Raw genomic sequence first — 19,964 nt, forward strand, 5'->3', positions numbered from 1 at the left:
CAAACGCGTTGCCGGGTTGTCAAGACAACTGACGTTAGAAACTAACGCCCCCTTCTCCTGCATTCACCAATAAGAAAACGCGTTGTTTTGGGACGACGTTTAAATAAACCAATAAACGGCCTGGAGGCGTGTCCCGGAACAAAAGCCAAGCTGAGCTGAAGCTAATGGGGTGTATATAAGAAAAAAAAAAAAAAAGGGGTTTTGGGGGTTCGGTGATAAAGATGCCGCCGCCAATGGTAAGAATGAAGCTGTAAGTAGATAATACGGAGAGGAGGGGGTTAACCGGCGGTGTCTGCATACATCTAGCTAAGACTACATTTTGGTTTCCTTTTGTTGTGGAACTGCAACTCCTAGCAGTCTCTGGTGGCCTAAACTTGATAAATCTTATGATTAAGTTCTACACCATCTAAAAATAAGAGGTTGAAATCCTCTACAGCAGCAACCTCCAATCTGTGGCTCCCAGCTGTTGAGAAACTACAACTCCCAGCATGCCCTGACAGATGCGGACTGTCAGGGCATGCTGGGAGTTGTAGTTTTGCATCAGCTGGGGAGCCATCGATTTGAGACCTCTGCTTTACACTACAGGCAGAGATTATTCTTGGGGCGATTAGGTAAAATGTAATGGTTTCCTGGTCGTGGACTATTTTTTTCGCCATTTTTAATGTTTCCGATTAACCTGTTCCTTCCTCTTCTTTGAACTATTGAAAAACCCAGCTGGGCCCTTGGCACCATGTGGCATATTTTGAGGATAAACATGTGGCCGATCACAGATCTCCGGTAATATATCTCGGTTTAGGGTGACCGCGGCACAAGTTATACGATTTTTTTTTCACAATTTTATGATACATATCCGTTTTCTTATTCATGTCCGCGATGGATAATCTATTGCACAACCTTTTGTTTAGAGGAACGTGTACAAAGATCCGTTCTGTAGATTTTACCTAAATCCATCTCAATCATTGTATAATGGACAGTTCTGCAACTTTCGAATATACTTTGCGTTCCAATTCTTCACCATGTCGAAGATCTCTGCTTTCTGTCAGTGAATGGAAACATTGTTTATACCCAAAGGCTAAAAACCTATCATATTCCCACAACAGCTAAATACATGTGTATGTGGAACGGTCGGACCCGATCAGATCAGGTTTCCTACTTCTGGATATCAACAAGAATGTTCCCATTCAATGACCGCAAGCACAGATCTTGAAAATCGTGAAGAATTCATACATAAAAAAGTTGCATAGCCATTAGTTAAAAAAAAAAAAAAAAAAAACTGCTTACAAAAGCAAGTCCAAGTGAAAAAAACCCTTTAAAGGGAATCTGTTTTGATCAAATTCCGGTCGCCAGAATGTCAGCGTTGTGTAGACAGACTGTTTTCTGGTATAGATTACTACGGTCTCCTCCCACATCAGGGAGCGGCTTGGCTTCTGGAGTAGACGGTTGTAAGAGGCATCAGTAACTATAGGAACAGTTTACTAGGAGAGGAGTCTCCGGGGCTTGTTGCTACAGTCGGGTACAGTCGTGTCAAGCCGCAGCCGGACTCCTTCTTATGAGGATTTCTCCCCCTTCACTCCGGTAGGAGGACGCGCTTCTATTATACAATTTCCGTATGTGTTTATTCTGCGCACTTGTTGTTTTTTATATTGGAAATTCATCTAAACGGTCGGAAATGGAGACTAGAATGGATCAGCTGTCATCTATGGTGGTGATGGACCCTGTATAGGACCAGCAAGAAAACGCTAAAATGCCTGATCACCCTATACCAACCACTATGACGTATAGGATACCTTTGGGGAAAATGGGGGTCCTGTGATACCCCGTTGGGGACTAGGACAGCCACTGCAAAAGGGTAAACTGTGCACGACTTTGTATAGGTGGTATAGAAACAGGCCAACCATCTTCTTCACCGCTTTGCAGCAGCCACCTGACCTCTAGTGCGTAACGGAGGGTTGCAAAACATTAATTTACATGTAATGTAGCGGTCCCAGGGACAAGGACTCCCTCCTATTAGGTCTGATAAATGCCGATTTAACTGGTTCACAGTCAGAACTGCAGACATGGACTATTTTATGATGGCCTGTGCTGCATAATACAGGCTGTCATAAACCGCACCATGTATTCTGATGAGGGCCTCTCTATAATCTGATTGCTCTTGCTTGTTCATGGGGTGATGTGATATATTGGGGAATTGTCAGGCTTGTAGATATCTTCGATTTCTGATTATTTTACCTTTTTTAGTTCTTATATTTATGTTGCTGAATTTATTTCCTACAGAAAACCATCCACCAGAAAACTATGAAGAACCGGTCCCCCTCGCCACCGCTGCATGTCCACGTAGACGAGAGCACTCCCGTACATGTCCATATTAAGAAGGCTCCGAAAATCGCCTCAAAAGTACAGGTAGGACGTGGTTACCCGATGACCTATTTTTGCGTCTACACACCCTGCCTGCAGCTGCCATTGAATTCCATAATAAATCAGAATGCAATCTGCTCATTAGCTCCCCCTAGTGGGAGCTTAATGTAGACATAATGTTATCATTTGACTCTCTGGCGATATGATTTAGAGGAATGTTAGCAGTGAGATTGATGCATCAATGTGCAGAATAACTCTAGAAGGGAACCACTGCTTGGTTATAATGGCCGCTATTAGTGTATCCATAGGGTTTGTCGCCTGGTTGGGCATAGAAATCTGCACTGTTATGTTATATTCTCCTCTTTCTTTTCCTGCTCTGCTTGTGTGTCAGAGTACTTCTTGCAGTTCTTGCGTTTATGAACCAGGAGGCTCAGGATGAGCAGTGCGATAGGTCACTGCTGTGCTTCTAAATGTGAGAAGACCGTTAAAAGGGAAGAAGTAGCGAAAAACACAATCTGGACAACCACTGGAATAGAGATCCGATGTATAGGAATATGCATCATACATATCAGGCCAACTAGTTTAATTGAAATATTTTGTTTTCGGTTACCAGAAAGGAACCAAAAGTAAAATGAAGAGTGACGTGGGAAATTTACGACGCAGTGCAAAAGTAAAGACCAGAGTCCCTTGGATCCCCCCTGGAAAGACGTCTATGCGGGATGCAGGATTTAAGTGGGAGGTAAGTGATTGCCATGTATATAATTAAATTTGCTGCAGTAAAGGGACACAGAGGGTTAAACGCAAAATTTACAAGATATCCTTTTTATAAGATGTGCTGCGGAGTCGGGGTGGACTATATGGTTCATGATGAACTGGGCTCTGGCTTCACATTTAGGGGGGGGGGGATCTATGCAAGGGACAATCCCTACTTGTTAGAAGGGTCCCTTGACAATTCGATAGTCACAATGTGTCCCACTGCTCGAATCCCCAGCGATCAGCTGTAATCTGTGGGGAAACCTGGCAAGAAGTGTTAACTTTCCCTGCAGCGCCACCACTGGGAAAATGAAGCATTACACAGTGCCCATTCATATCAATGGGTTGTCTGTGTAATACAGGACAGGTCCTCCAGAGCGGGAGATGCTCTTTGTAGCTGCTCTCTCTACAGGGTCCCCCCTCTAACTTTGAATTCCCTAATCGGAAGGCCTTTGTAGGAAGCAGAGTGGAGCTGTGAGAAGACTAAGTGGCATGGCATTATCGTAGCACGTTCGCTACTTTGTTTTAGCAAATCGCTTTGCTCTGATACGTCATCAGTGCCCGATCAGTTGGGGTCACAGATCGGACATTGATGGCATATCCTAGCATTATAACTGTATAATTATATCAATTCACTTCAACAGGGTTTGACCCATCGCTTGGAGATTACCCCCCCAGACATGGAGAAGATGATGTCCGCTCTGCGTATGAGCGACCTGTCCACCGATGAAGAAGAATGCATGCGCAGCAAGATCAACTCCTATGAAAAGAAGATTGACAGCTTGATGTGTGAAGTCGGGACCTTGAAGAACGAGGTAGGGGCAAGTCTCATAGTTCATTGGCACAACGACCGGGAAAACACATAAGCTTATACTCTCTACTGACCATCAGGTGGAGCAGCAGAAGAGGGACCACTCCATTGAGAGGTATGAAGATCGACTGGCATCATCCAAGCGGGCACTAAGTACCAAGAACGAAGAGCTGCATGAGGTGTCTCTAGAACTGGCAGAGACAGAAAATGAAAACTCCCGTCTGAGGAGGAGCATTGACCGAATCAAGGAAGAGACCGACTTTAGTGTGTAAGTATCTGAACACGATTCAGCCATCAAGCAGCAAATATTCACCAGTAAATAGAAGTCCTTGAGGTGTCGACACCCAACCCATCAGCTATTGATGTCCTGTCCTGAGGATAGGCCATCAATTTTTAGCGACTGGAAACCCCCTTTAAAGCTCCGGGATTGTCACTCAGCTTTCCTAGACTCCTGAATAGCAGTCTTCTGTAATGTCCATCAGCAGTAAAGCGAAGGGGAAATAAACAGTAGATTCAATGTAACCTCAGACATGACTCAAAACCAACCATGAAGTAGACCTCTTTCTATCAACACTGAATGGACGTTGTCAGACTGTGTAGGGACGCACCCTATTTACAAGGGGAATGGTAACGCCCAGTTGTCAATTTATGCCGACATTTCCAGGAATAACAACGGAGAAATGCACAACTCAAGAAAGATGCTGACAGATCCTCTATACTACACCACACAGGAGAGCTGACAGCTCCTCTATACTTCACCACACAGGAGAACTGACAGCTCCTCTATACTACACCACACAGGAGAGCTGACAGCTCCTCTATACTTCACCACACAGGAGAGCTGACAGCTCCTCTATACTTCACCACACAGGAGAGCTGACAGCTCCTCTATACTTCACCACACAGGAGAGCTGACAGCTCCTCTATACTTCACCACACAGGAGAGCTGACAGCTCCTCTATACTACACCACACAGGAGAGCTGACAGCTCCTCTATACTTCACCACACAGGAGAGCTGACAGCTCCTCTATACTTCACCACACAGGAGAGCTGACAGCTCCTCTATACTTCACCACACAGGAGAGCTGACAGCTCCTCTATACTTCACCACACAGGAGAGCTGACAGCTCCTCTATACTACGCCACACAGGAGAGCTGACAGATCCTCTATACTACGCCACACAGGAGAACTGACAGCTCCTCTATACTACACCACACAGGAGAACTGACAGCTCCTCTATACTACACCACACAGGAGAGCTGACAGCTCCTCTATACTACACCACACAGGAGAGCTGACAGCTCCTCTATACTACACCACACAGGAGAGCTGACAGCTCCTCTATACTACACCACACAGGAGAGCTGACAGCTCCTCTATACTACACCACACAGGAGAGCTGACAGCTCCTCTATACTACACCACACAGGAGAGCTGACAGCTCCTCTATACTACGCCACACAGGAGAGCTGACAGCTCCTCTATACTACGCCACACAGGAGAGCTGACAGATCCTCTATACTACGCCACACAGGAGAGCTGACAGATCCTCTATACTACGCCACAGGAGAACTGACAGCTCCTCTATACTACGCCACACAGGAGAGCTGACAGCTCCTCTATACTACGCCACACAGGAGAGCTGACAGCTCCTCTATACTACGCCACACAGGACAGCTGACAGCTCCTCTATACTACGCCACACAGGAGAGCTGACAGCTCCTCTATACTACGCCGCACAGGAGAGCTGACAGCTCCTCTATACTACGCCGCACAGGAGAGCTGACAGCTCCTCTATACTACGCCGCACAGGAGAGCTGACAGCTCCTCTATACTACGCCGCACAGGAGAGCTGACAGCTCCTCTATACTACGCCGCACAGGAGAGCTGACAGATCCTCTATACTACGCCGCACAGGAGAGCTGACAGATCCTCTATACTACGCCGCACAGGAGAGCTGACAGATCCTCTATACTACGCCGCACAGAAGAGCTGACAGCTCCTCTATACTACGCCGCACAGGAGAGCTGACAGCTCCTCTATACTACACCACACAGGAGAGCTGACAGCTCCTCTATACTACACCACACAGGAGAGCTGACCGGTTGAGGAACTGATATGAATAAGCTTTATTTACATAGAAAAAGGAGAAGCCTTTAGTATGGTGGTTAATTGAGTCCCTATTCTATAAATATTGCCACCTCCGAGACCCTAAACTGCTGCTACTAAACCTAGTGATCTAGTATATAATCTGCCTTGTATTTAATATCTACCATTTCAGGCGGGAGAAGCATCAGCTGCAGCAAGAAAAGTCACATTTGCTGTCAAAACTAGTGGAAGCTGAGATGGACGGGGCAGAAGCAGCAAGACAGGTTGATCAGTTGCGGGACACCATAAATCAAATGAGACATGTAAGTCACATGTATATTACCGGACATCTGTATGGCTGACTCTCTAAATGGAAACGCCAAAACCTGATAACTTCTATTCTTCTCAGGAGAAGAGAATGACCAGTACAGATTACAACATGATCACCAGGCAAAAGGAAATCCTGCTGGAAAAACTGAATACATTTGAAGAGACTAACAGGACACTAAGGACTCTGCTCCGAGAGCAGCACTGTCGGGAGGTGAGCAACAAAGTGGATCTCCAAACCCTATGCTGGAGCTCTGAACGCTGTCTCATGTAGAGCGCGGTCTATACAATATTTTAAAGGGGTATTCCGGGTAATAACAAATAACCAGTGGAGTTCTGACAACTGGGACACCCACCAATAGCCAGAACGAGGGGCCCGTTTTCCTCCCAGCAGCAAGACCGCTGCCAGGAAGAGATGAATGAAGCGGCGGTCGAGCATGCACCCCGCCGCTCCATTCAAAGCCTATGGCACTAACGCAAACAGTGGAGCACAGTGCTCAGCAGTTTACGTCAGGGGAAGCCACCATAAACAAAAGGGGGAAATAAAGCAGGGGCTATGCATTTCTAGGAAGTGGGGGCACTCTGTGACTAAGTGATAACTCCACAGATGCTAAAGTTGCAGCTGTAACTTGGCTATTTCATTGACCCAGGTAAAAGTGGTAGAAGAGGTACGGCCAATAAGTTTCTGACATAGAAAGAAAGCCTAAAAAATCAGTTTAAAGTACACAATAATTCCCCTAGAAAGCCATGTCTGACTGATGGTGAGAGCTTTGTCCATCAATACTGTACATTCATAAGGGGTCTACTAGGATTAAAAGGATCTAAGAAGTTGTATGACATTACAAATATATGGCTGCTTTCTTTCATAAACCGCACCACACTTGTCCAGCGGATGGGTGCTGTAGTCAATTAACTTCAATAGATCTGAGCGGTAATACCAGACACCACTCATAAGCAGGTGTGACGTTGATTCTGTAAAAAAAAGCCGCCATGTTTTTCTAATCTGGTAAAACTCCTTTAAATCACAGATGTCATTTTGCTTTTACAATAAATTATTAAATACAAAAATAATCCAACAAAATGTGGATTGTCTGGTCCTGAAGAAATACTCTAAGGCCGGGTTCCCACGTTAAACGCTGCAGAATTTCCACAACGGAATTCTGTGTAGAAATTCCGCAGCATTTACAGTAGCAGCAAAGTGGATGAGATTTAGAAAATCTCATGCCCACGCTCTGGAAAAAAAACCTGCAGCGTAATGTTAATAAATTGACCTGCAGTGCGGAATTGCATGTCAATTTATGCTGCGTTTTAGTTGATTTTCCATTGTGGGTTTTCCCCATTGAATTCAATGGGGATGCAAAAGCCACATCAGAAAGCCAAGCGATGCGACTTTGGTGGAATAATCGCAACTACGGAAAAAGAAAAAAAAACATACTTACCCAGAAGTCTGTGTTTCTTCATCCAGGGATGAATTTTCATCCCTCCTGGGATGAATTTGCATCCCATGTGATCACTGCAGCGGTCACATGGGCTGCAGCGTCATCCAGGGAGGCTGGATCGGACAGCAGTGGAGGGACGTGTCGCCATAACGACCTAGATAAGCATGAGCGTTTTTTACCGCTGCTTTACGCAGTGGAAAATCTGTCCGAAAAGATGCACCTCAATGGAGTGCGATTTTTCGGACGGTATGTACTGTGGGTTCCAGGTCAGACGCTGCGAGATTTTTACACTGTGTATCCGAGCCGTGGGAACCCAACTTAAATGTCTGTGCATTGCTGCGGAGACGTGAAGAATACGGATTCTGAATCATTCCTTGTTTTTTACAGACTGAGACCCATCGACTGCTGGAGCAGAAGGAGCTGTTACTAAAGAAGGTGTCAGATGCGGACACAGAGAGAGCGGTATGGATGCTGCCCTCTATAGGGGAACTGGCGGCAGTACACTCATGGTGATCTATCATGGGCAGGAATATATGAAGTGGTACTGCCTAGATTATCTACAGAAACGGAGAAGACAGGAACTTTAAGGCTGGGTTCACACGAGCATGTTCGGTCCGTAAAGGACGGAACGTATTTCGGCCGCAAGTCCCGGACCGAACACACTGCAGGAAGCCGGGCTCCTAGCATCATACTTATGTACGACGCTAGGAGTCCCTGCCTCTCTGCAGGACAACTGTCCCGTACTGTAATCATGTTTTCAGTACGGGACAGTAGTTCCATGGAGAGGCAGGGACTCCTAGCGTCGTACATATGTATGATGCTAGGAGCCCGGCTCCCTGCAGTGTGTTCGGTCCAGAACTTGCGGCCGAAATACGTTCCGTCCTTTACGGACTGAACATGCTCGTGTGAATCCAGCCTTATAAGCCTCGTCCGCCTTCTGTCATTTCTCTAAACCGTGTGAGCACTTCTAGGCTAAAGGCGGCTGGAAAAGCTTTCACTGCTGCATCCTTGCTCCCATCTGTAAGGACAGAGAATATACAATATGTCTCAATTTTGCTAAGCGCTAGCCAAGACATTCCCCTGCATAATATCATCATTTGTAAGGCTTCATGCACACGTTCGTGTCTGTAATCACTGTCTGGACAGCCACCCGCATTTTCGGCCCGTGCTCCCATACAAACTATGGGAGCACGGTCCAAAATAAGCAAAAGACAGGACATGTCCTATCTTTTGCGGAGGCTTTCTATGCCCCGGACACCTTCCCGCAAATATACCGGAAGGTGTCAGTGGTGAATAGAAATGAATGGGTCAGTAATTGCGGACCGTAATTATGGACGAAATCTACGGTCGTGTGCATGGGGCCTAAGTCCTGATGTTTTTCTCAATATAGCATCTCCAGATCAGACTACACGAGAGAGAGAAAGAGCTTGAAGATCTCCGGACTCAGCTGAAGACAGAAAAGGTTTGAGACGTTCCGTTCTCTCTTTCAGCAGGAGGATTGGGGTTGTTCCTAATGTTAGTTGCTTTATTCTGACTTTTCCGTAGGATCTATGTAGGACATCAACTGCATTTTCCAAGTCTCTGGAAGCCACAAAAGCTCACTTACAGGGGCAGCTGAGGAGCCGGGAGGCCGAGAATAATCGATTATCTGTCCAGCTGAGGGTAAGAAGGAAGGGAACGATATGCTGTAAACAATCCCTTGTTATTTGCTCTAAGAGGGCATCTGTAATGATTAAGGGGTTGTCTCATCACAGACATTGGTGGTGTACAGGATTTGCCACCAATGTCCGATCTTGGTGGCTCCGCCCACTGTGATCCCAGTCGATCGCTAGAACAAAGTTGCAGTAGCGCTAGAAAACTTCCATGCATCTTAATCTCTGCCTGGCTTTTTCTGAGAGTCTGCCTGCTTTGCCCTTATAGTCCATGGCTGACCATACAGTTGCCCAGGAGAAGTGCGACAGCAATGGCTGATCATGCAGGCACCAAAAAGGAACAGGGCTACCAGGAGTAGAAGCATTTGGCGGGGTTGCACCACTGACCATCAGACAGTGGTGGCATGTCCTGGCAACGTAATAAAAAAAAAAAAATGTCTTTGAGACAACCCGTTCTGAAAATGATTGACGCGGGTCCAGTTTCTAATTCAGCTGTTAGCATCAGGGAAAGATATGACCAACCATGCATTTCCCCTGCAGTGGCTACTACAGGAGAAGTGTAGTATTACATAGCAGCCATCCAAATGAAATCAGCGTCTCTTCTCTAGTGCAAAAAGGGGGACATCCATATGCCCTAATATTGCATATGGACAGGGATCCTGATGGGACAACCCATTTTTAGCTTTATTTATGCCAGACTAGACAACCCCTTTAATACAGATGTCAAAGCGTAATGGCCCCAGCAGGATGTACTACATGACGCCTTACTTTTCTAAAGCTCTGGTTTCCATTCTTGTGGTTTCAGAACACGGAGCACAATGAAGTCCGACATAAGGAAGAACTTGAACTGCTGACTGCACAACTAAATGAACTCAGGAACAAACTGGAGTCCGACAAAGAAGGTCTGAAAAAATCCGCTCGTGCCCAGAAGCAACGGGCCGCGAGAAGTGAGGAGACCGCGCAGATGCTTAATAATCGTCTCATGGCAAAGGTGAATAACATTTACTGCAACTTACACGTGAATCTAATGTCAGGAAGTCACATTAGTGGGATCCAACAACGGAGACCCCCATCATTGTCCTGAATGAGCATGGTAGTATTTGCAGGTCTCTGAAAACAATGGTGATATATGTGTGACCATCTTTATCGCGAGTAGTGGGATGTGTAACGGCAAAAATGAATTATTGGCATGACTTAATTTCATCCGCTCAATGCCATCTATTCTATTCTTCTGACAGGACGCTGAGCTTTCTACAGCTCTATCAAGTATCGACACCTTGAAGAGCCGTTGTACCACGCTGACGAAAGAGAGGAGTCAGGTGGAGTCCGAGATCGTCCTGCTGAATGAGTAAGATGGGTGACCAATACTAGCAGCCTGTGTATGGAGCTACGTATGTACAAGCAAAGTAAATGTTGTCCCCTATGAGCAGACGTTCTGTGGACACCGCAGACCCCAGTCAAATCTACTGGTCCCATACTGGATATATAGCTACGTTTACTCCACCCTTGTCATGTGCTATAATTCTATTCTGTGTTTTCTCAGCCGCATGACCCAACTGTTAGAAGAAAAGCAGCATGCTGAGGAGAAGGCACGTTCTGACCGGGAATCTCTGCTAGAGAGACTACACCAGCAGACAACAGAGAACACCAGCCTCCACCTGGAGCACGAGAAACTTAAGGTCTGATTAAGAGGAAGATGTTTTACTACATAAGAAGCTAGTCACTGATGCACAGCGTAGGGGGGGCAGTAAGAGGCGCCACTGAGTGCTCCACCAAATGTACTAAGCCTATGTTAAAGTTAAAGGGGTTTTCTAGTTTAGAAAACCGATTTCCATACACCCTATTAGGGAATTCTGAGTTAATAGAGGGGGGTCCCCTATTCAGGATCCTCATCTCTTGGCAAGATTGAAGAGCGGTTACAAAGAGCATTTCCTGCATCGGGGACTTGTCCTATCCTGTATTACACAGACAACACATTGACTTGAATGGGCACTATGTAATGCTTAATGTCTCCTGTGGTGGCGCTGCAGGGAAATTAAACACAGCCAGGATTCGTCACAGATCACAGCTGATCGCTGGGGATGCCAGCAGGGGCACACTTTGTGATCTGCCTATTATCAGGGTAAAGATTGTGCAAAACGGAGAACCCCTTTAACACCCATTATTTAATTTTAAAGGGGTTTTCCCATCTTGGACATTTTTGGCATATCCACAGGATATGCCACAAAAGTCCGATAGATGCGCGGCCCGCGCGTATCTCTAGAACGGGGTCCCCCTAAACACCGTTCTATGTTACTCGGCTCCGCTGCCTCCCAGCCACTTCCTGGTTAGGTGATAGGGAGTTACGGAAACAGCTCGCTGAGCTACGCTGTTTCCGTAACTCCCATAGAAGTGAACGGGAGTTATTGAAACAGCGTAGCACAACGATCTACGCTATTTCCAGAACACGGTAGCTACGGAAACAGCGTAGCTTGCGTGCTACGCTGTTTCCGGAACTCCCATTCACTTCTATGGGAGTGACGGAAACAATGTAGCTCAGCAAGCACTCGGCTGTTTCTGTAACTCCCGGCCACCTAACCAGGAAGCAGCGGGAGTCGAGTAAGCTAGAGCGGGGCTTAGGAGACCCCGTTCTAGAGATAGATGAGACCCGCATCTATCAGGCTTTTATGGCATATCCTGTGGATATGCCATATTCGTCCAAGATGGGAAAACCCCTTTAAGGTTTAAAATTCTGTGCTGCTTAATTTAATAATTTTATAAATGATCCCTAACGTGTCTTTGTTTAGTAGACGTTTCATCTCGTTCCTTCTGATCTCTTTAATATAGACACAACTAACTACTGTGGAGGAGAAACTGACTGTGGCTCACAGTGAGGTGCAGCAGCTCAAGAGTTCTCTGCGGCAGTACGAGGGTCTCGTAGACACCTACAAAGATCAGGTTTGTTATACCGCCTAACCTGGCTTGTCCAATAGTAACCGCAATACACAGGCTAATAATCTGCCAGTGCTCATGGCCACGCAATGAACAATTCTCTCCTATAGATAGATACAGTATCTATATACAGTATCGTCAATGCTGACTGAATGAAGTGTATCACCGAAAGTGCAGTGACATGGAAGATACAGGCATATTTACCATTCAGGAGCCTGGGAAAGCTGGATAACCTATTTTTAATTAGCAAAGATCTATTCTTTCCTGCAGATGAAAAAAACCCGTCTAGAAGCCGATCAAATGTGTTTACAGATGGAAAGATCTGACCTAGAGAATAAGAATTTGAAGGAGGACATGAACATGGAGTTAGAGCAGGTATGTTACATTCTTAAAGGAGTTTTACAAATAGGTCTATTTATTTTTCAAGAAATGGCGCCACTCCTGTCCAATGGGCATGTACGGTACTGCAGCGTTTACGTTAATGGAGCTTGTCTGTTTTTGCAGCACATCTATTAACATTTTAAAACAATGACCCTTGGGACCCCCGCTAACCAGCAGAACAAAGGGGCCCCCGGTACTGCAGCCCATTCAAATGAAAAAGACCCCCACTAACCTAGATCAATTGAAAGTCCTGGACAACCCCTTTAAGTATAATTAAAAAGGCTACAGCAGATGTATTTGTATCTTTCAGGAGGTGTAAGGTGCCAGTTTTAGGGGTGGTCCGTCGCCAGCACCAATCTGGAGAAATACATCCTGGTGCAATTGGTTCCTTCTATACGGAACAACGTTCTAGACATTGGTGGACACAGATGCAATGGAGGAGGTTTTTCTGCCAAGATATCGCCAAATTATAGAGCTACAGTATGTGGACTCCATATTCATGAAGATGATGAATATTATTATATTTTAGATTATGACTTGGGACGCAAACGTGAAACGGTTTCAATAAGACTCCTGAGGCCGCCAAGCTCTATTGATGATCCACGGTCTATCGAGACATTCCGTGAGACCGATGCCCATTGAAGATTTTAAGTTCCCTGTTGGATATAATCGAGACAATAATTTGCGCTGAAATTTTGGATTTCCCCAAATTTCCATTGTTTTCAAAAAAGTTCTATTTAAATATGGAATACCTTTTGAGCCTTGGAAGGAACCATCCGCTCAGTTCATACTGAATTGTACTCTAGTGTGAATTCTCAATCTAAAGTACCACGTTTGGATTGTGGAGCCTGAAACAAGGAACAGCTGTCGTCTTCTTCTACATCTGAAGTCCATCTCCAACATAAATGTATTCATTGTAGCTCCTGAGCTATTCATAAGGTACCAGGCCTAAAGATGGAGACTTAGGACATGGATTTTGCATCGCTGTGAGGAGCCCTTGCCCTCTGCTGCAATGGAAAACTAATGTTGAAGAACATGCGTCGCCATTGCTTAGTCCACGGAGGAATCCAACTTCTTGGTGTCTGTGTCCACCAATTTGTAGAAAAGTTACTGTAGACTAACCCTTAGTCAGCCGTATCTCCGAATTCAAGTAGCCTTCCCCTGTCTTCAGGTTCATAGGAAGTTTCAGAGTCGTTTGGAAGAACTAGAGAAGCTACCGGAGATGTTGAAGATGACGGAGCTTCGACTTCAGGAATGTCAGGACCAGCTGCAGGGATATGAGCAGAAGAACTCCGGACTCTCTTCTGTCATCTCTGATTTGCGTATTCGGGTAAGGAACTGGCGCACCGGTGACTCGGCTATGAAGATGCTGGATACGGTGGAAAGGAAGTCGTCCCCGAGTTCTCAGCGTGGCTTCACCGATCCCGATCTTTAATGGCTTGCTTAGTCCTATAACGCCATTTAGCTTAAAATCGCAGTAAAAGTCAGCCAATAAAAATCACTTTTTTTTGTGATGACCTATGCTGTGCTAAGCAGGATAATTCCAAAAAATATGACATGGATAGGAAAGCATAAAGGAGCCCAAATCACCCATCATACGGCTCTGAGAAGGAAACAAGTGCCGGATTATCGGATGCCAGAATAATGTTTTTTTTTTACTCATTAACCTGAGTGTTGGGGGTGAAGCAAGGGATGGATAACTAAGGAGAATTCGTATTGAGGCGCCTGGGAAAGCTGGGTGATAGCCACTGGTTCGCTACCTCAGTTATTAGTTGTCCATGTATACAAAATATCAATTTTACATGTTTAATTTTTTAGATGGAGCAGCAAGGAGACAAGGTGGAGTCCACAAGAGATCGCTATCAGTCTGCAATGGAAGAGAATAAACTTCTAGCTCTGAAACTGGAAGAGTTAGAAAGGTAACACATGAAACCTAATGCATCGCTCCAAACCGGATACTGTATTATACCGAGTGACAGGGAATCCAAGAACCGCAAAGAAGCCATCCCTGGATCACGCGCCTCCCCCTCGGACCCTGCACTAGGCATAATCGTACGTTTAGTCTGAAGTGTTTCTTTAAAGGGGTATTCGCAGAATGGACAATTATCACCTATCCACAGGATAGGTGATGTGTCCACTGCTGGGACCCCCACTCATATCTAGAACAGGGGCTCTGAGCCCCCCCCCCCCTAGAGGAGCACTAGCAGTAAAGATGTCTTTTTGTTAACGTTTCCCAAACTTTGCGGAACTATTAATATCAAGATTATCAATCCCTATTAAGACCCCAAATTAATCAGACTCCACACCAGATTGCTAAATTCATACTACCGTTAAACTCTGTTTTGGAGTCTTCCGTCATCGGAAGAGGTGAATGAGGGTCCAATCGGAAAGCATCGCTTCCGCTAAAATTACAATGGATTTCAATGGTAATTCTTTAGTTTCAGTTGCTTTCCGTTTGCCTCCGTTCGCTAGGTTTCTGTTTTTTTGACGGGAACAAATGTGCAGTCTGCAGCTTCCGTGATTAAAAACGGAAACCTAGCGAACGGAGGCAAACGGAAAGCAACTGAAACTAAAGAATTACCATTGAAATCCATTGTAATTTTAGCGGAAGCGATGCTTTCCGTTTGGACTCTCCTTTCACACTACCGGTATAGTAAGTTTAGGAGTCTTCCGTCAGAGGAAGAAGCCTAAAATGAATTAGACCCCAAACCAGACAAAAAAAGAAAAATACATTCTTACCACTGAGTCCTCTGCACTTCCAGGCGACACCGCACACCATGTCCTGAAGCTGGCATGACGTCAGGAATGTGTGTGCCACGCCCTGGTGGTAGTTCTGCTCCTGACTGCACACCTCCCACCATAGATGCATTGGAGGAGACACTGTCCTCCTCCAAGGCATCTATGATGTCCGGACAGCTGGACTATGTACCTCTGCTTTAAGGAGTTCCCAAACATTAGAGAAATATACCTAAGGGGGATTCATCAACCCTTCTATGCCAGTTTTCTGGCATAGAAAAGTTGCAAAACAGCCTTAGATTGCGTTGCAATTTCAGTCTTTTGACTGTTTGAGGCTGCCCTCATCACTTGTGAAAAGGGGTGTGTCTTCCCAAGTGGGCAGGGCCAAAGCAGCTTGACACATTTATTATAATTTGCGCCAGAAAACTGATGTAAATTAGAAATCTACGCCAGCTTGTAGTGTAGATTTCGCTCTGTGGGGCGTAGCAAGGTGAAGGCTCGTGCCGTGTCCCCCCATCCAGACAGTAAAAATAAATAAAATACATCTACTCCTCTCACCACTCAGGTTCCCTCTGCATGCTGCGGTTCATACACCGTACTGATGTCGGGCAGCGCCAGGACCTTGTATGATCCGCCGCACACAGGGACTTAAGGGACCCGGCGGGGAGAAAAGAAGCCGAGGTGTGAGCATACTACTTTTATATTTTACATTATGTCAGATGAGAAGGGGGGAGGGGAATGGATGGCGCACGGCCACAGTCCTCGTGCCACAAGGCGCAGAGTCGGCCGAAAGATGCAACAACTTATTAAGAGGCGATCACCTCTTTAAATGCGACACATTTATTACTCTGGCTTTCCGTACGAAACGCAGTCTTCATAAATTCCCCCGAATGTCATTGTTTTAGAATAGACCTGTAACCTTAATATTATTATAATGTGACTTTTAAGGAGACTTGATGACTCTGGAGCTCAGAATAGAGAACTGCTACAGGTTGTGGCCAAACGAGAGGAGACCATTCACCAGAACCAGCTGCACCTGGAGGAGAAAACCCGGGAATGTGCGTCCCTATCACGCCAGCTTGAGACTGCCATTGAGGAGTCCCGTAGACAGGCAAGTATTTTGCACTGAGACAGTAGTCCTAAGTCTATTATCTTGTAGCCCTTAAAGGGGCTGTCCCAGTATTAAATGTTATTGCAATATAATTCAGCAATTAGAAATTATTTTTGTAATTTACTCTGTTACAAAAATGCTGCAGTTGTGAGATATTCCCTTTACTTCATTATAATAGCGCCCCCGGTGTTCAATCTGTATAGTAATGTGCACCTCCTCCTACTGAGCTGATTGAGGCGGGACGCACATGCTCAGTTCCACTCTCGAACTCCCACCAGCCAATAGAAAATGTATTCTCTACTTGTCAGTAAGAAAGAAATAGCTTGTAGTGGGGATGGAGACTCACACAGAAAGGGCTTATTCAGTCATACCCCCACGGCTACATGTATTTCTATGAGGCTATTCAGACAGATGTTGTTTTAATGGACCATGAAAAAAAATAGAACATGTCCTAGTTTTGTCCATTTTCACAGATCCCTCAATAGATTCAAGATTGAGGGATCCATGAAAACGGGTGCAAATCGCACGTAAAAAAATAACTTTTTTTTAAACGATTTGACACATGTTCGTCTGAATAAGGGCTAAAACACACAGGCGAGCCAGCAGTTTGCTTAGATGAAGAGGGAGAGCCTGCATACAGTACTACTTACACACAACGTTGAGCTCTTCCCCTCTCCTACTCATCCTCACTGTGTGTAACCTGCGGCTGTCCCTCTTCAGTGATATAGGGCTGGGCTCTCCCTCTTCAGTGATATAGGGCTGGGCTCTCCCTCTTCAGTGATATAGGGCTGGGCTCTCCCTCTTCAGTGATATAGGGCTGGGCTCTCCCTCTTCAGTGATATAGGGCTGGGCTCTCCCTCTTCAGTGATATAGGGCTGGGCTCTCCCTCTTCAGTGATATAGGGCTGGGCTCTCCCTCTTCAGTGATATAGGGCTGGGCTCTCCCTCTTCAGTGATATAGGGCTGGGCTCTCCCTCTTCAGTGATATAGGGCTGGGCTCTCCCTCTTCAGTGATATAGGGCTGGGCTCTCCCTCTTCAGTGATATAGGGCTGGGCTCTCCCTCTTCAGTCATATAGGGCTGGGCTCTCCCTCTTCAGTCATATAGGGCTGGGCTCTCCCTCTTCAGTCATATAGGGCTGGGCTCTCCCTCTTCAGTCATATAGGGCTGGGCTCTCCCTCTTCAGTCATATAGGGCTGGGCTCTCCCTCTTCAGTCATATAGGGCTGGGCTCTCTCTCTTTAAAGACATGTAATGCATTTGTAAAGCTTCTCCTAGAGGAAGAGGAGGCAGTGAATCAGACCGATCTCCATATTTAAGCTATGACAGGGAGGGGGGAGGATCTGCAGCAGAAAGGACACACCCCCTGAACTGCAAGCCTGGAGTAAATCTAGCAGAGCAATTGGAGAAAGAATGGGGAGATCTCCGGATCTATGTAAGATACAGGGATGTTTGAAGCTTTGTTAGAAAGAGATGGTCATGCAGTAGATCACGTCTGATTTTTAAATTTTTTTTCCTCATTAATTCTTGGACAACTCCTTTTAATTAAAATAATAAATTTTTCAGGCGGATCAGACCAGGGAGCGAGCCTCATCCAAAGAGAGGGTAACACAATCCAAAATCTTGGATCTGGAGACACAACTGAGTAGAACCAAAACTGAATTAAACCAGTTTCGCCGCAGCAAAGATGATGTAAGTTGTAGGCCATACATAGTATTTAGGTTAACAAAGTGAATGTCCGACTGTATTAACCTTGTAGGAGAATCTTCTTTAGCGCGCTCGTCTGATAATGGGACAGAATTAGCGTGTACGCCGGGAGCTTTCCTTACGTATATGCTTAACAGCCAATCGGACATTTCCTGTGGATATGCCATAAATTTCCAAAATGGAAATATCCCTTTAAATATTTCCATCTAAAACAATGATGATGATTTCACTACAATACCTACTTTTAATCCTGACCCAACTTTCCTTCTCTTTATATCTTCTCTACCCTATGGCTGGTGCAGTGGAGACAGTACTGGAAGGTGACACAGTGTGTGCAGTATAAGATACATGACGGTTTATAACGTGTTCCTATCACTATTTTCTGTGTCCTACGTACTAGGGTGTGCAGTGTTTTTTTGGGAGGGAGAGGGGGGGGGGGGCTGCTTTTCATTACAAGATCCTAATTCGATCCCTCTTCTACTCCTCCTCAACCCATTAGGCTGAGCGACGGTTTCAGAGTCGCCTGCAGGATCTAAAAGACCGTCTGGAGCAGTCTGAAAGCACCAACCGCAGCATGCAGAACTACGTCCAGTTCCTGAAATCCTCATACGCCAATGTTTTTGGAGAGGCTAATTTATCCAGCTCCCCCATCCGTCCCCGAACGCCTCTCTGAAAAGACGACTAAACCTCCTTATACTTCAAATATTAGATGAACAGAAAGCACAAAGTCCCTGGTAATTGACTTCTATATTCGGAGTACTCCATTAGGCTTGAATGTCACGGACCACGAGGCATCTAATGATCTATTGCAATGGACAAACTCTGGGATGAGTTAGATCAAAAATTCAAATTTCAGTTTAATACTAAATTTAAAATTCACTCCTAAATGGGCTTACGGTTTATATACTACATATTTTTTTTACTAATTTGTTATTAAATTTCCTTATTTATATATTTTATTTTTTTTAATGTATATTGTATTTGTAAAACATACCTCCTGCACTCATTGACGTAGCAGTTTTGTTTCAACCCGCATGAGGTACAATATGAACAGAACGGGTGTCATTCATAAAAACTAGAACGGTGTAGCCAATCAGATTCCAGCTTTCATTTAGCGGTTACAAAAAGAAAAGTGATCTGATTGGTTAGAAGTCTGCACTACATGAGGTTCCTTATACACTCCAATGTAAATCTTCTTAAAGGGGTTTCAAATTAAGCCACCCCGACAATCAGATGGTAATCCTGGGGAATTCTACAGATGGCTAACACATTGTAGTATAACATGCCAAGCATCCAACTACAAGGCTGGGTCTGCCAAAGTGGGAGCTGCCCTTACGTAGGAGCCACTGTCTATCACATTCATGTCCTAATAATTTTGAGTTGAGGGGTTCTCTAAGCCCCTTACACACACATGCTCTACCAATAACTACTGCATGAACCAGGCATGTCTATGCATTTTTAATGCACAGAGGACCATACATTTCAATGGGTATATGATGTATAATGTATGCCATATGTACCATATTGTGATAATTGGGGCCAAGATCGCATCTCTACCATCTACCTCTGACTGATGTTGATACCTGAGCAGTATTCCCAGGCATATTGGCTGACAGATGCCACCTTTGTACAATCCAGCGTCTTAATATAATTTTGTTTTTGCCTAGTTTTAAT

At 45.3% G+C, this 19,964-nt stretch overlaps 1 protein-coding gene across 3 annotated transcripts; it reads left to right on the forward strand.

Annotated features, from left to right (window-relative positions):
• The first annotated feature begins 51 nt into the window (after positions 1–51).
• Positions 52–19,242, forward strand: ODF2 (outer dense fiber of sperm tails 2). Of its 3 annotated transcripts, none has more exons than XM_075835120.1 (20): positions 52–250; positions 2,275–2,400; positions 2,969–3,094; positions 3,753–3,923; positions 4,000–4,187; positions 6,203–6,332; positions 6,419–6,550; positions 8,163–8,237; positions 9,166–9,237; positions 9,321–9,437; positions 10,233–10,418; positions 10,666–10,775; positions 10,971–11,106; positions 12,254–12,364; positions 12,629–12,733; positions 13,911–14,069; positions 14,558–14,658; positions 16,424–16,586; positions 18,150–18,275; positions 18,790–19,242. In XM_075835120.1, exons 2-20 carry the CDS (start codon positions 2,296–2,298, stop codon positions 18,961–18,963), a joined length of 2,487 nt encoding a protein of 828 aa, XP_075691235.1. In that variant the 5' UTR covers positions 52–250; positions 2,275–2,295; the 3' UTR covers positions 18,964–19,242. The 3 variants fall into 3 exon arrangements, with proteins under 3 accessions (XP_075691235.1, XP_075691233.1, XP_075691236.1); XM_075835118.1 differs by having other exon boundaries at positions 52–236; XM_075835121.1 differs by lacking the exon at positions 13,911–14,069 and having other exon boundaries at positions 52–236.
• Positions 19,243–19,964: the final 722 nt, after the last annotated feature.

This window comes from Rhinoderma darwinii, chromosome 8 (assembly GCF_050947455.1).
Source record: "Rhinoderma darwinii isolate aRhiDar2 chromosome 8, aRhiDar2.hap1, whole genome shotgun sequence".
Taxonomy (NCBI): domain Eukaryota; kingdom Metazoa; phylum Chordata; class Amphibia; order Anura; family Rhinodermatidae; genus Rhinoderma; species Rhinoderma darwinii.